Here is a 16,982-nt window from a genome sequence, read left to right as displayed (position 1 = left end):
TTCCTCCCTGGATTAGTGGCTTGAACAGAAACCCATCCTCTTAAGAAACTTCTAATTTCGTTCCTCAGGGTGTTTTCCATAGTACATTTCTGCAGAAGTGCCCTCTTTAATGAGTGTGAACAAAATCTGTCTGCTGACACCAACACCTGGATATCAATTCAAAAACTAGAAAAAATCCTGCATCCCATGAAAAGAAGGTGGACTGTGATGCAACACATGTGGGATTTGCACCAAATGTGGTTCATCAGGGCATCAAGTTCACACAGCTTTTTCCAAGACTAATTAGTCAATAGTATTTCTGATTTATGTTTCTGTCCTCTTGCAAGTTTGCTGCACTGTTTTGGTCTGATTTTCACCCTGTGCATCCTGGCAGTGATTATGCCTACCTGTCATGCTGGCTATTTGCCACATGAGAAGGACATGAACTGGGGTTGACATAATCCAAGTGTTGGATCATTTGAGCCTGAAACTGCTCCCACTCAAAAGAATTTGTTTGTCCCTGTAGATATTGCATGGTAAAAAATACCAGAAACTCTTTGGGTTTTTACATTTTCTGCCTCAGTATTCATTTCAGCCACTGAAATGGTATTACAGCAGACAAGGAGCTTAACTGAAAAATTGTGGAGCCTGGAATCTTCACACTGGTTTTGGAAACCAGGCCTAATGTTTTAAGTCATGTCACATGTCAGGACAGGGAAATGCCATTGCAATATCCTCCAGACATCTCAGCTGATGTCTCTTTCTAATCTGATGAGTAGGAACAGGTCTCTGTGCTGTATAGATATGATGGTATTCAACTTACATTGTGTATAAAGCAATGAAATAAAGCAAAACAGAATATTCCTCTGGCTCTATGTGTATCCTGAGGGCCTTATTTATGACACTGCTTCAGGTGTTAGCAGCTCTGCCTCTTCTTGCTGTACTGCATGGGAATCCAGTGAAGTGTTTGGCCTGAAGTGTGTCTTCCATCTGGTCAGTGTATAAAGTGACAGTGCAAACCCACTGAGATCACACGTCTTCACCATAATGGTACAAATGCCTCCTGTCAAGGGGCAGGGGATGGCAGTGAAGCAAAGCGTCAACAGCAGAAAATTTTACTGGACCTTTGTGGAAGGATAATTGTGCCAGGCCAGGGATATTCCAAAGGCAAGGGGACACATCCAAAATAAGCCCACTTCTCCCAAAAGTAGTATTTTTTTTGCCAAAGCAAGGACATTTGTAATATTCCCTTCTGATAGAAATACCAAAATAGCTGATTTTATATCAATAAACTCAACAAAAGTACTCTTTCTTTATCTCCTTCCACTTCCATTTGTTTATATGAGAAAGTTGCTTTTTTTTTTTCCTCCTAACTCATCTAAAAAGTGTTTCAGGAATGTGCAATTGTTTTTACTGAGATTTGAAATTCCATCCAGAAGAACTCTTTGCACAAATGCAAAGAAAAGGGGAAGACTCGTCCTTCAGGCTTCTTAATTCTCCCTTGCTATATAAATGTCAAGGAAAATCAGTGTGTTAATTCTTTCTGGCTGTGGCAAAGATTCCTCCAAAGATTCCTCTTTATTTTCTGCTAGTACTCAAAGATTCCTCTTATTCCATTATTGCTGTCCACTCCAATGGACAGCAATAATGCAATAAGAATCTTTGAGTACTAGCAGAAAATAAAGAGAAATAAATTTTTGCGCTTTTTTTCCCATGAAAATTGATGTGACTGTTATATCTGACTGGTTTTCAGATTTATCACCTTAAAGATTACTCAACCATTGGACATCTCTTGAGACTATGCCAATCCTTTGTTTTTTGGGGTTTTTTTTTGAGAGTCAACTGTTCTTTTAAGCTTAGTAAATTCTCAACTTGCCAAGCTAAATATTCCAGACAAGGAGCTACTTGTCCAAAGTAGTTCTGCTATGGTACTTCTCCCTGACCTTTCAAGCAAGGGGCATTTCAGGTTATGAAACAAGCTCTCAGCATGTGAGATGCTGCTGGAATCTCAGCCTTCTTCCCTCCCCTTTGAAGCCATGCCTCTGCCACCTGACAGTTACTCATAGGGCTTGCCTTAAAGGTCGTTTTATGGCTGTGACTTTGGCTGCAAGACTCTTGGCACTCCTGCAGAGAGAGCAAGTGTGCTTGAAATCAAGTTTCTTACTTAAAAGCCTGTCTGTGCTGTTAAGGAGAGCACAGCTCTAACCTCTTGTTGCTCATGCTATTTCTGTAGCCCCTGTGACACCAGTTAGTCCCTGTTGCTCTTGTGGAAGAGCCTGACTGTACCAGAAAATGCCTATCTGAGTAATGTGGGAGAGATTGCTGCTCCATCTGCCAGGACAGGAATTGTGCCCAGCTGTAGACTTTAAAGATGTTACTTGTTTTGTTTCATACCAAAGCAGACAGCAAACCTCACGTCTATAGGCAGTCCATGCACTGACAGCTACTGTGTTTCACTTCTCTGAGGAGCTAGAGTTCAGCTTCATGAGATCAACCTGTCCATGGAACTGCCCACTTCCTCTTCCCTCTCCTTTTCCCCTGGTGTATGCCTTCCCAGGTAAAGCCTGGAAGCTGCTGAGGGTCTTCAGATGCTGGAGGAACTGCAGCTTTGAAGTAGGTGGTAGAGTTGGCTCTGCCCTTCTCCTATTCTCAGTTCCCAGGTGGCATCTTTCAACTGATCCTGCCATGACAGGGAGAAGAAAGCACCCTGGAAAAGTTAAGAGTCTGCTTCTTCCATGTGAGTTAGGAGATATTTAAAGGTATGGTATGTCTTCCTCCTAGGACAGGGAGAGAGGCTGTGTGGGGAAGGCATAACATTTAGGTTCTGCTCAGGGAGTTGTTTTGATTTCTGAGCTATTCTGAGATTTTTGAATTCACGCAATAAACTCAACTCCAGTGCAAGGGTAAGGAAGAGACTCACCCATGATGCTGCTTTCCTTGTGTGGTGGAGTGGGAATCACAGGCTTTTCTTCCCCCTTCCAGGTCCTGGCAACTGCTACTGATGGCCATGGCAAACATGCAGGACAGTTAGGTTAAAGTAGGCAAAGTATATTCCTGGCTGAAGAGACTTTTCAAATTTCCAAATCAGGTTTCACATAAACCAGTTTTTAAAGTGATGTTTTCCACACTGTTGTCTCCCCATCCTGCATATCCTCTGCCTAAACAATAATCTTGAATGTATTTTTTTCTGCTATTGTATGGATTAGGATATTGTACCAACTTCCTACTCAGAAGAGCCAAGCCATTAATAGATAAGAACTTCTTGCCAGTGTTGAAGAGGCAACAACAGTGTTGTCTCTCTGCCTTGCCTATGGAAGCTGGCAGCAATAATTTAATCAAGGCCTGAGCCAAAACAATAAACTCTGTTGTGCCTTTTGAGTAACAGTGGCCTGTTCTCAGAGGAAAAAAATATGGGGGAAGAGTAAATACTAAAGGCTAAGTGGGATGATTTGTTTGTCACTCTTATATTGAACACAGGTATGGATTTTTTCCCCTCTGTTCCATAATTTCTCTTTCCACTTTGTTTAAAAGGCCAGAAATTGAGGGGTTTATAATTCAGTGAGCCTTTCATTTGTCAACATTGTCCTATTCTCAAGATTAAAATAGCACAGCTCCCTGAGAGAGGGACTCACACTGATAACGAAACAAGATTGACCATTTCTTACCCTGTTTTGATGCTTAGGCTAGCCTCACACACACCCACAGATTGCTGGTTTTGCAAGAGGGCATTCTGTATGGCTATGGGTCACAGCATGTGATCAGACAGATTCCTGTTATGTGCCTCTGCTCACAAATCTCAGTGGAGTCTCCAGTATTCTGCATAATTCTTCTTTCCTGTGTTCAGTAACTGAGCTTCATTTCTGTAATGAGACTAACTGGCAAAATTGGAGAGATTTAACGGTGGGATATCAAACTCCTATGACACACAAGGAACCAGATTCCCATCCCTGTTTGTCTTTGGCTCAAAGATTTTATTTGTAACTGAGTACACTTGTACTTTGTACTGTAACATCATATTGTAAACCCTTCATAACCTGAGAATGTCAGCCTGGGCTCATGGGTATTTGCTGTCTCTCAAAAGAGTGAGATATGCTACAGCTGTCCAGATTTGTCTCTGGACATATAATGTATAATATGGGTATAATGTAAAATAACAAATTTGTGAGAAGCTATTGTGTCAGTCTAATGAGTTAGGTTCAATCAGCAATACAGCAGACCTACATACACTTTGCTAGCAGACATGAATATAGGACTGTGAAAGGACTGTGAAACTTCCTTTAATAAGTTTGCCTAGAAAATTGTGATTTGAAATAATTTCTCCTTCGCAGAGTTGTTAGCTCATTTTTGCCTGTGTAATTGATTTACAAACGCCTTTACTCTGTTAAAAAGTCATTTACATGCTTGACGGTATCATTGTTATCCATACTCCTCGTGTGTAAGAAGCCTGACAATTAATGCTAAGCTTAATTCCACATGTTTGCAGAAGGAAGCCCGCAGATAGCTGTTAATTTCCCTTGGTACCCTTAGAAGCCAATATGTTTCTGCTATTTTATTTGCAAAATAAACACTGTACATTTACTTAATTATATTTGATGTCATAATTCCAGGGGTTTTTTTGGCCTACAGGGGCTTGGGGCCCTTGAGGTAGCTTTCCTCATTATTAGACAACAGTTGTATAGCTGTAGTTAGTAAATGATGATTGAATACCTGCATAACAAAGTAATGCACAGCAGTTTCTGTAATAAAGTGAAAAACACACCTCTACAGTGAAAAATGCAATTTTCCAAAGGGAAAGCATGAAGTGCAACTCAAATTCAAATGTTTATTTGCTATTTTGTCCTCTCTGAATGAATGAATAATAATGTCTGCATTCTAAAAAGGAAAATAATGAGAAACAGCGTTCACAATGAAGTGAGACAGAGATTGTTGCTGCTTTTAATATATTTTTAATTTCAGCTAATGTTTAAAACTACGTTAAGGGCAGAAGTGACTTCCAGCAGGGTCTGGTCACACCAGTGACTATATCCTCATGGACCAAACCCTCTTGGCAGATGGATATGTTGGTCTCTCTCCTCTTTGTTTCCATGCACTTTTCAAAAAACCTCCAAAGGTTATCCTTTATCTGCAGCCCTCTACTCAACACAGGGCATCCTAGCTGCCTGAAACAAACAGTTGTCCCCATGGTTTTTTAATTTATGATTTTCTTTTGATCCCACCTTGGGTGATTGTTTGTCTTTGGTAGCAACAGTGTAAGTGAAAATTTGGAAGTCTAAAATATTTAAAGCACAGGTTCTTTACCCAAAGTCCCTGTACAGCAAAATTTGCTCCTGCACTTCATATTGCATATCTTAAAATGTAGTGTTGGCTAAAGAATCACATAATAATTCTGGTGACAGAATTGGAAGATATATTGTATGCAACCAGCTCTGTATTTGCTCAGCATATTTAATTACATGGTAAAATTAATTTATCAAGTTTTCATATTTATGCTTTGACTATTCATCATCAGGTTTCTGTATGCATTTTTGGAAGGGTCTTTTTTGGGTCTGGTCCAAGCACTGCTGAACTGCTCTGATTTGTTGGATATGTCACTGTAGTTGCAATGCTTTGCTGCTTTTTTTTTTCTTTTGCATTTTTATGCTCTGAAAGTAACATCTTTTTCTTTATCTTTTTTAAAGATAAAGACATTCCCTGCTGATACATCTAATCCTTTTTTCGATCCCTTTACAACAGTACCACAGTTTTCTGTAAGTAGAATGTGCAAATAAAAAACTGTGTTTTAACACAATTCCAACTGATTTTTAAAGTGTCAGAAATCTATGCACTAAGCAGTCCTCAAAAAAATTTTAAAAAAGATAAATTCCAAGTAGAAATTAAGAGTACGAAGCAGTTAAATATTCCCATTATACAAAATGTTGCCTGCATTCAGACATTGCTGCTTAATAGACAGAGGACTAAAAGTTAAAGGTCAAGGTTCACCACCAATGAAGTCAGTCCCAAAGTGTTCATTTCAGGACTGTAGAGGACACTGGTGAAGCTCCATAACACCTTTACAGGGAGCAGTAAGGGAATGGAAGGATTTAGTCCTCTGTCCAGCAATTGCATGCCCTCCTGCCTGAAACCACCTGCTGTGCCATCACAAAGAGAGCCCTGATTTTCATTGAATGTACAACTGAACTTTAAAGAATTATAGTTGGTGTGTGAATGACTACAGTGGTATCCTTGTGCAAACTCTCATGTTTACCCAAGGACTTGAATCCAATATTGAACTTCATTCTTGTTAAATATTCACAGAAGAAATGACTTAGGGATTTTGGTGAGGTAAACTGCATACAAACAGAAAACAATTATCAGACAATTTAAAAAGTAAGTATGTTCGAAATCTTGCTTTGGTGGCAGAGGCATTATCTAATAAGTATGACCAAAAAAGTATGACAAAATTAACCACTCTTTAAGAAACACTCTGCTTATAAACGCCATGTAAAATGATCTATAATTTTAAAGTTTCATTTGCAAAATGAAGCATTTCAGACTTTGACCTTAAATTTTACTGGTTGCAGCAATCTATGTCTGGCATATAATCCAAGATAAATTACTTCATGTGAAGGTTCTGTCTGTATTTAATGATTTAAGGAAAGAGGCTTTTCTTTCACAATAAACCTGATCATGGGCTTTTATGTAAATGTGTTTTTTCTCCAAATAGGTGCTTTAAAGCCAGACTTAGTTAGCCTTCCCAAGCTGTGTAAGTGCCACAGTTGAGCTCTAATTAAATGCATTTGAATGTACACAGGAACGTCACATCAATGTTTCTTTATGTCAGCCAAGTCCAGATCATAAAATTGTGATAAAAGCTAACCCAAAGTTACAATGCTTGTGTCTTTCACAGTACTCCTTTATCTAAGCAAAATTATGTGCCTCCCAAAATAGCTTTCTCACTAATTAGTATTGATTGTCAGATATTATTTTTTTGTCTCTGACAGTTAGGATGAAAGCAAAATTTAGGAGGGCTATATAGCATACGTTTTCATAACTGGGGGTTCAGAACTCTAAAACACAAACAGAAGATATACTGATATACTTACCCACAGAAATTTCCATATTGCAGAGAATGGCTATTTCATGGCAAATTCAAATGTTGAATTTTTGTTATGTTCTGTCAGGAGAAAAGAGGCAAAGCAAAATTCAAACTAATCTTTCTGAAATCCCATCTTGTCCCCATAGATTTCCATTTCCCTGGGCAGGGTGGAGAGAAAAACTGAGACCACCAATATTTAAAATACCATTGCAATAAAAACTGGATGATGTATGATCCATCACGTGACCCTGTACATTTCTTTTAGTGAGTTATGTACAAATATCTGTGGTGAACAAGCAGCTACCCATGGGACTGCACAGAGATGGGAAAACAATTAGAAGAGTTAGGTGGCTTTGGTCTGGTATTTCATAGCCCTCTCTCCCAGCCCAAAGGGAGGTGTCTCTCCACTGCAGTATTTTAGATCATCCTGATGCACTGCTGAGAGCTCCTCCTGCCTGAAGAGAGCTACACCACAGGCAGGAGCTCTAAGGGAAGGGTAGCTAGGACTTGCAGGAAGATCTAACTCTGATTGGTATCCACTCACATGCAGACCCAGATGGTAATGTTTGGTAATTGTTGGTGTTTTGTTTTTTTTTTTGGTTTTTTTTTCTGTTCTTGTTTCCCCTTACCCTCCACTTTTTTTTTTCTTTTTTTTTTCCCCACTTGGAAGAAAACATCGGAATGTTATTGAGCAGGAAAAGGATTATGTATAGTGATGTTTAGAAGGCTTTACCTTTTGTATATAGCTCCAAATTTGGTGGTGTATATGCAGTTGTGTTGATTTGATCAGATGAAAAATTAGATTACTTGGTTACCTGTAATGTTTAAATATAATCTTCAACCCAGGAACCCTCTGAATTTCAGAGATTTCCATAGAAAAATGGCAGGCATGATGGCCATAATCTCAGGCACGTGTAATCCACATAGATTTAAATTAATGAAATTATATCTGTTTAGACCAGTTAAATATTTGGCTTAAGTGTGCAATCAGACGTATGTATAAAAAGATGCTTTGGATATCTACTGTAAAATCATCATCCAGAGCAGACACACTATGGGACTCAAGGCAGTTCTTCAGCAAGTGTAGCTTGTCATCACTCTGCTGATTTCAGTGAGGCTGGCAGAGTTTACATCAGCTTCAGAGTGATGTCTTCTTCTCATGCCGTAGGGTAAGATCTGGCAGTCCTCGGAGCACAGGGATACCAAATTTCATACCCCTGCAGTTTGTAAGCTTGAGTTTTAGAAGCTGAATTACAGAGAATTTTGAACAGGTCCTATTAGCCATTATTTACACACATGAGAGTTTCTTTAGTTGATTTTACATTTTTCCATTTTACTAGTTTTGTGGAATTAATGGAATTCCTTTTGCTTCAGAGATTATTTTGGATCATTAGAGATGTGTCACTTTAAACATGTTAAAAAGTGACAATAAGCAAGCAAACCTAACACAGCCAGTCTTTCCTGGGCTCAAATAGTTTTCCCACTGTTTGAACCAAGTATGTGAGTCACTTGCAGAGGGTTGCAGAATTTGAGAAATAATTAGACCAAAAACAAGGTTGCTCTTGAAATAGCTGCTTTCTTATGATGGTGACTTTTCGTCCTCCCTGCCTTAGACTCTGAACCAAGTTCAAAAGAAATAGTCACCAAGGAAGAAAGGTAGGATTTAGATACCAGTAGGAGCATGTTTTAATGATCTTGACACACTGACAATTGCAGTTGCTCTGTATTCTTCCCACGTTAGGGTCAGACATGCACCACAGGCACTAGCTGCTGTGGTTTGGCATAAGAAATAGCCCACACCAAGAAGCAAGACAGGACTGTTTGATTTTTAGGGATCTTCCCATTCTGGTTGTAAAAATAGCCCTGTCTTTGCTATAATATTGTTGTGCTGAAATACCTCACCTAAAAGACAGGAGATGGTTGCTTGCTGCTTGTCTTAAATCTGGACTTCCAGTATTGCTTTAACATTACATTTCACTGGATACTGAAAGAATATTTCTCTCGAGGCATGTTTCAATTAGCAAAAGTGGGAAAGAGATGGAGATTTTGAAACCTGGACTCCTAAAAGCCCAGACTCCCAGCTGTTAACAGAACACAGAGTAGTTAGAGGACCCACCAGGAAATTGCATAGGATTCCTGAAGGATATTCCAGAAATCTCATGTTGTCAACATTCTGCATAATTTTTAGGGAAAATACAATAATGATAAGTGTCATTCTCCAAATTGATCATGTTTTTTACCTGAATGCTGCCAGTCCCATAGGTGTCACCTCACTCAGCTCATGTTGCAATCTGGCTGGTCCCTCAGGTATCAAAAGAGGTGGCTGTGGAGCCTCTGCAGAGGCTGTGCTGGGAGGTTATAGACACAGCCTCCCATTTGTTCTCATTCTTAGTTGCTGTTACTGTGTGCTTGGCAATGAATTGGAGAGTGAAGGATGACCAGTAGAAGCTAATCTACAATTTTTTCTTTCTGTGTGTGCGTATACATATTTTTTTTGTAGGCAGAATTTGCAGACAGCAAATTACAATGCTGTGGGGTGCAGTCATCTCCTAAGATTACGCTGGTGTCTCCATCACCCGTCCTGAGGTCTCTGGCAGAGACTATCCCGACTCCAACAGTGCAGACAGTATATACGTCGCATAAGCCCATTTCGCTGGCAGACAGGTACTGTGCAGTTCTTTCACAGAAATACTATGATGTTTTCTGCATTGAAGGAATCAGCTTGATTTCCCTTTTTCTGTCATAATTACCGTAAAGTGTCATTTTCTCTTATACTGAAAGATTTTTGCTTGACTACTTCAGAATAGGTGGGTTATGTAAAGAAGTATCTGTAACTGATACTCATGCTCTGAGATAAAGAAAAGCCTACCTTAATTAGCTGCTGCAGCCAGCAGTGTACCATTTCTGTGACCAACGGCCTGGGGACAAAGGGTTGTGCAGATTTTTCCTCAGGCAAGTCATTTTGTCTGAACCACAAAACTTTTGCTTTAATAACTGCTGTTACAATTTGTTTTTTGAAATTAGATGTCCATGAAGGAAACCTGAGTTTGAGAAATGTCTGTTCTTCTAAATGAAAAACAGGCATTGGTTTTCTTTCTTGTTCTTCTTTCTCTTTTTTTTTTTCTATTTTAGTAATGTCAAGCTACAGTGGTCTTGTAATTTCTCAGAGAATCAACAAGCTATACCACCTTTTTACAGAAAGACTCTTCAGTTTTCTATTCTTTCATCCTACTGGTTTTGCACGCTGGCTTCTTATTCTATAATTTAACCAAAACTGAACTCAAGCTGATAATTTACTGAATATAAATGTAGCAGTGGATATAGTCAGTACTTCTGGAGCACAAATAATTCAAGGCTTATGAAGAAAAAAGTACTTCTTTGACATCATAATGAATGAATCTTTTATGCTTTTGGATTCACAGTCATTTCCTATTTTTGGTTGTTAATTATTTTTTGCAGCTGGTTAATTGCACCTGCACATTAATTCAACATTGCTTACTCATCTAAAAAATTATCATTCCAGTGAAAAAGTAATTCTGAAGCTGTAGTGCTGAACTCAGCTTCTGTAAGATGTCTCATGCACAAGTAGGTGATTCTACCCCTGCTTGTCCACAAATGGGCTGCAAGGTTTCTGAAATGCCATTTAAATCTCCAAACTGTGTTACAAGTGTGAGATACATAACTTTCAGAACAGCATGGTAAACAGTATCAGAAATTGAGTCACTAAACCAGGACATTCCCAGGGTTACAAATCCTCGGGGCTCTGGAGTGAATTGGTAGAGCAAGGAACTCAGGCTCTGATAATGGCATCCTGATATGTGCAGGACTGTGGTAAATTCAGCATAGCTATATATGTATGTATATAGATATCCCCCAATATCAGATTGCACCAAGGAGCAGAAGGCTGTAACAGTAGTCTATCATAATGGCATTTGCTGCAGCTGCTCCATTTTTAGAGTCCTTGTCCAGCTTCCTTTGAAATCAGTAGCCTTTAATGGGGGTTAGATAAAATTATAAACTGTTTTGCCATGTGGATCTTTTTATATCCTTCTTCTTGCCTCTGTTTGCTCCTCAGAAATAGCAAGCGATACTTGTTTTTGAATCAGCCATCAGTTATCAGCTTTTTCACTGAATTGTGTCTGACCTTTTTTTCCCCTTCTTTGGTATTTTGAAAATGTTAATTATTTTAAATTGAAATCCGAGACTTATTGTTGTTCCCATAATTGGCTGTTTGTGCATTAATTACACAGTGCTGAGACTCTGAGGCGTGAACTTGAGAGAGAGAAAATGATGAAAAGACTCTTGATGACAGAATTATGAAACTCGCACTTCCGTCAGATGGAGAATGGATTGGGGCCTTTCATGTGCCTTCTGTCTGTTTACATTCCTCTGCTTCTGTGTACTCAACATAATGCATCGGGAAAATGTGTGATATTCCTGGCTCGCCTGGATTCACCACCGTTGGTTAAAATTACGTCTTGGCTAGACTTTGACTTGAAGGAGTTCCTTTATTCATTTGCTGCTGGGAAATAAACCTTCAATCCTTTCTCTCTCTTGAGATTTTATACTATTAACACAATTAATTTCTGGTTTGGTTTTGGTAAATCTAGGGCAAAGAGGATCAGCAAGGAGCATACTGATTTCTATTGGGAAACACTGTTCTGTACATATGTGAATAAGTGCACAGAAATTAATGTTATGCAGAATATTTTGATAGTAACATAGAAAATATGTCATTTTGTACAACTGAAAATTGCAATGAGCTACTGCTATTTGTTAAGAGAACCATTTTTAAAGCAGAAGAATGATTATTACATCCTAACCCCAGGACTGTTAGTCTCCACAGAATAAACGGCTGTCTTATTAAATTCCTAACCTTAACCTTCCCTCAGAGATATAAATAGCTGCAACTGGGAGAGACACTCCACCATACAGATACACACACCCAATACTTCCTATAGCTTATCACCTTGACCTAAACCTTCAACAAAATCTTACTGTATTTCCATTGATGGATGAAAAAATCTGTTGTTTAAAGTAATTTGCTACTGACTTTCTAGCTTGATACTGACTTTTTTAGAGCAAGTGAGGAGCTTTACCTTCTCCAGTTTGCCTAGGCTTTAAGGCTAGCCCACGTTCAGCATCTTCTGCCCCAGCACTGAAGGTTGCAGAGCCTCAGCGGTGTGTAGCTCACACAAGAATTTTTTCCTTCCTGGGTTAAAAAACACCTTCCTGGCTGACATGAATTGATTGGTCCCCTTCAAGAACAAGAACGATGATCTCTTTTAGGCATAGCTGTGCCTATACCCATATTTTTAATTCTACTAATCAGAGTGTATGGCCCAGCAATCCTGTGCTATACATCCCGTTCACCTCCAACACCCAAGCAGCCTCTACATCCAGTGGAGCTATCTCAGGCATGAAGTGGGGTGGGTAGTCCAACACTAGCAGAGCCACAGCCACAGGGAGGGAATTGATGGGATACAGGTAACGCTACCAACTATCTCCTAGGGAAAAAAAAAAGGTCTCAGCTTCCCCTTGTTCAGTAGCGCAGGGTCATCTAGAAAACTAACAATATCTGACTGTCAGCTACAAGGTACTCTTTCAACAGGAAAGGTTTTGTGCATTTTGTATGGCTGAAGATGTATATTGTTCTGTTACTCTGTACACTATGTTCTCTTATTTGTATTAAGATAAAATATTGCCCTTCATTTGGCACTGATTACAATGGCTTTATCTCAGCTTAAGCAGTTTGTTTGTGTGGAGGCTGGGAAGTGATTGCTGTGAGATTGGATTTCCTTCAGAGTTAGCTTCTGCTGTTTTTCTAAAATGAGAGTTTTGGAGACCTTCGTAAGACTGGATTGCAGTGTGAAGGTATAAGATGACTTGTCTATTTTATATTTGCTGGGACAAAAATTAGCTTTAGGCTTCCCATTTAAATCCACCAAGCACAAAACTTTCTGGTTGCCATAAATTGGGTCAAAATACACAGCACAACTGTTAGGTAGAAAATCACATTACAAAATTTAATCAAGTGGCTCAACATGAGCAGTGGGCACAAGGAGCCACAAAAACACACCTGGACTGTAGATTTAAGAGCATTCCAGTGACTTTTCTGGGTAATCAGATATGACTTGTATGCTGTCCACCTGCTAGTTGCAGTGCCAGGACACTTCTGTTCCTTTTGTTTTAATGCCCCAGTCCATCAATCCAGGGTTCTCAAAAATTGATTAGGAACATTAAATCCCTGTGAGAAAATTGGAAAGGAGGGGGAAATGCACAGACACAAAAGAATGCAATTTCTTGTTACTCTTTTCTCACCACTTCCCAGAAGGTATTGGTGAGGGAGAAGCAGCAGCACATTTTGAGTGTGTCCAAGTGAGAGTGAGCATTTTGAAGAACAAATAAAAGAAAATTGTAACTAGAAATGCTGGTTTGGGAAAGGAAATGAAGTAAGGTTGAGAATGGCACAGTGCTGACTGAGAATGGCCATTGTGCTGACTGCTCAATCTGGTTTTCTGTCTGTTAGGTAACCCTCAGTTGTGTTTGAACTGGCAACAGTTTCACAAAGTCATTGTCAAAGAAAACCCAGAAAAAAAGCCCCAACCAAACAAACAGAAAAAAATCTGAACACACCCTTCAGTCATACTGATTGATGCAGTGGACTTTAGGAACCCCACAATATGCCCTCAGGTTTGGGGGCAAAACAGATCCACGTTAGGACTTTCTGGTCACTTAAAGTAAAAGCCTTTAGCAAAACTGAATTCCTGAGTCAGACTAGCCTATAAGATATTCTGGCTCATAAACAGTCTAAAACAGTGTTGTTTTTAATGCATCATTTTTGCTCCCATTGTATAAAATTTCTTCAGCTGAAATAATCAGAACTGGAACAGAAGTAACGTGAACCAAGTTTACTTTATATGGCCAAATCTTTATGGCTGAGGCATGCTCTGGGATAGCTGAAGAAGGGCAGAGATTCCTCCTTCTGTGGTTCCCACCAGGAGAAGAGGGAAAGGCTCATGTGGCTGCTTAGTATTTGTGGGACATTTTCTACAGAACAAATCTAAGTATGTTGCCTTGTTGTGTTTTAGTGTCTTATCCACTGGCTGCCACTGTTTCCTATTCTGCAGTCTAATGGAGCTTTATTAAAACTGTTTTACTGAAATCAAACTAAACTTTTAACTGTGGAATGTCATCATCTTGTTCTTTCTTACTACGTACCTTCTTCAGCCATGCTTGAGCGTCTCAGTTTTCACATCCTCTGAAGAAACACTTCTGCCTCACCTCTGGTTGGGATTACAGTGTTAGGACACCTGTTACCCAAAACTGCTGTGAACAAGACAATGTCAACATGAACATATTGCAGAGGGGCAGATATTGCAGATTTGCTCCTATAATTTAACTTTACAGGTGTTAAAGGATACTCTGCCTGAAGGTATGTCTATATAATAGTGCAGAAGTATCTGAGCTAGCTTTAAGCTTGCATTTGTAGTTGTGGCAGCATGAAGCCCAGCACAGGCTATCATTATCATGTACATTGACATGTGTAAAGATAACGCATTTGAACAGCAGCCTTCTGAAGCATGGGCTCCAGAACTGGTGACAGAAGAGGGTGGCTGAAAGGATTTTGTCTCTTCAGCTCTCCTGGGAAAGGGTTCATCTCATCTAACATTAAAATGCCCAGCTCTCACCTGGTGAGAGATCAAAGGACCTGTCTTACGGAGGTGCCTCTGACTTTAGTGTCTACCTTTATACTGACTAAAGTTACGTGAGATGAATCCTGCTTTCCCTCCCTCTGGCTAGGTCTACATTGCAAACCCTTGCTGACTCAGCTGCATCATCCAGGGTTCAGCTTCAAGGTGTGATTTGGGATCGGCGTAGCTGTGCCAGCGAAAGCCCTGAGCGTTAGGTGTAAATAAACTGCCAGAAATATCCTTTTGACAGAACAAAGAGCTGGGATAACAACTTACAGTGACATAAGTGCAGAGGCTTCGCTGTAGTCATGCTCCATCTGGGAGTTGATGAAACCTCCTGCTATAGCCACGCCAGGGGTGGCCTGGCTTTTCACAGTGCCCCGAGTGATGCTCCGGCCCCGTCAGCAGATCCCAGCTTTTCAGCGCCAAGTCTCTAAGCAGCGGAATGCAATGTTGTCATGTTCAGGTGATTCCAGCAAAATTTATTGGCCATTTAAATAGCTATGCAAGGAGTTAAATATTTTCTCATTTTGCAGTCTCTTATGGAAGCCAACCAATTGTGCTTTGTTTTTTTGTGTGGCTCAGCTGTTTCCACTATTTGTTTTAAAAGGAATAACTGAGTTTTCTTTAGAAGTGTTGGTTGAGATTCCACACCTCTCTCAGATCCCATCGTGTGTGCAGACTTTTCATGTTTCATAGACCCTGGAAGTGCAAAATTTGAAAATTAACTCCTCCAAAATTTCAGTTCATGGCTTCACTCTCTTGCAACAGGATGCCTACGTGCCCATTTGAAACAGAGCTAGCAATGCAGTGAAACATTTCATTGGAGGCAGCATCATGTTTTGTTTGAACTGTTTACAAATAGCCTTTGCTTTTATTTTTTTTTTTTTTTCCTGAATACACTTCTGGTTCATTTGCTACAAAAAAAACCTACTTGTAATTATGCAATGCAATATTTTTTCTTTTTTTTCTTTTCTTTTTTTTCTTTAATGTCCTGATGTTCAAGGAGTTTGCAATAAATATACTGAGACTGATCTGTAATTGCATGTAAGATTAGCCTCACAACTGTGTTTTGTAAAGTTAAGCGCCGTAAAAGAAGCTGTAGATGATGTGGAGAAGGAGGGAAGATAGAGAGCAAGTGGAGGCTTCTTTGGCAGCTGCAGCATGGAGTGGTGGGTAGCAGCTTTAAAGCAAGACTGCTCACACCATTTTGTTTCACCTGAGTAGCAGCATGTATCATCAGACAGTGTATGATGGCATTTTGTTGAAAACATGCCTAAAGAGAAACTTTTACGGCTCCGCTGTTTACCTGTTCCTGTATTCATGCCTGCAATAAAAGAGATGAAAAATAAATCACAGAGTCTGAGCAATTTGTAGTCAAACCAGTCATTTAGGAGGCAAGGGGCAACATGCCAATTAAAGGAAACATCTGCTTGCTAGGAAAGTGGATCCACCATCATATAAAAAATTACAACGCAAATTAAAAATGGAGAGATAACTTCTTCATAAAGCCTAGAGGGTTTTCTTCAGCTTAAAGTTATATTCTAGTGTTGTGGGTGCCAATCATCTGTGGGGTCATTAGGTGGAGCACATTTTGCTGAATACCAGAGCCAGAAAATACTGGCAGGATTAAAGCAGACAAACACAAAACTTGGCAGGTTTTTGGGCTTTCATCTAGGGATCAAAAGGCAGCAAAAAGTATTACTAGAGTGGAAGGGGTGGGGAGGAATGCTCCACACAGAGCTGAGAGACACCAGGTTGTTAAGCTGCTCCATAGAGAAAAATTTGAAAACATACTCACCAAAAAAACCCCAAACAAACTAAGCCTGTTTACTGCATTTGTTTTTCAAACACAATTAAAACATTTCAGTCAGATTTTTGTCCTTGATTTTGCCTTTCTTTCAATGTCTAAATGGAAAGTTGCTTCAGAATGAAACATTTCCCTTTCCTTCAAAGATCTCTAAATCTTTGACATTTTGACATTAACTTTGCCAGTGCACTTAGGAAATTATATCCCAGAAATGTTGACCCCATTTTCTGAGGTTGCCAAAACTCTGTATTCAGAAGGAATCTGATCCCAACCCAATTTCTCCATCTGGATCTTCTACTATTTTTATTCTCTGTGCAGGGAAATCAGAGGAGCAACAGCTCAGCGTTCTTCCAACTCCACTCAATTTATACCAAGAAAATTGATTATCCAGACAGCAAACCTAGTTAATTAATTCTCCTTAATA

The 16,982-nt window shown here is 39.5% G+C and overlaps 1 protein-coding gene across 6 annotated transcripts in view; it reads left to right on the top strand.

Annotated features, from left to right (window-relative positions):
- Positions 1-16,101, top strand: part of EPB41L4B (erythrocyte membrane protein band 4.1 like 4B) — a 194,022-nt gene extending 177,921 nt beyond the window's left edge. For 5 of the 6 annotated variants that reach the window (XM_077182841.1, XM_077182821.1, XM_077182823.1 and 2 more), the window contains 3 exons: positions 5,658-5,726; positions 9,555-9,718; positions 11,305-16,101. In XM_077182841.1, the coding sequence (XP_077038956.1) occupies positions 5,658-5,726; positions 9,555-9,718; positions 11,305-11,374 (303 nt within the window). In that variant the 3' untranslated portion in view covers positions 11,375-16,101. The remainder of the gene's footprint in view (positions 1-5,657; positions 5,727-9,554; positions 9,719-11,304) is intronic. The other variant, XM_077182826.1, reaches the window with a different exon arrangement.
- The last annotated feature ends 881 nt before the right edge of the window (positions 16,102-16,982 follow it).

This window comes from Agelaius phoeniceus, chromosome 1 (assembly GCF_051311805.1).
Source record: "Agelaius phoeniceus isolate bAgePho1 chromosome 1, bAgePho1.hap1, whole genome shotgun sequence".
NCBI classification, from domain to species: domain Eukaryota; kingdom Metazoa; phylum Chordata; class Aves; order Passeriformes; family Icteridae; genus Agelaius; species Agelaius phoeniceus.
The sequence above is the reverse complement of the archived record's forward strand: the minus strand, read 5'-3'. Positions and strand labels throughout refer to the sequence as shown.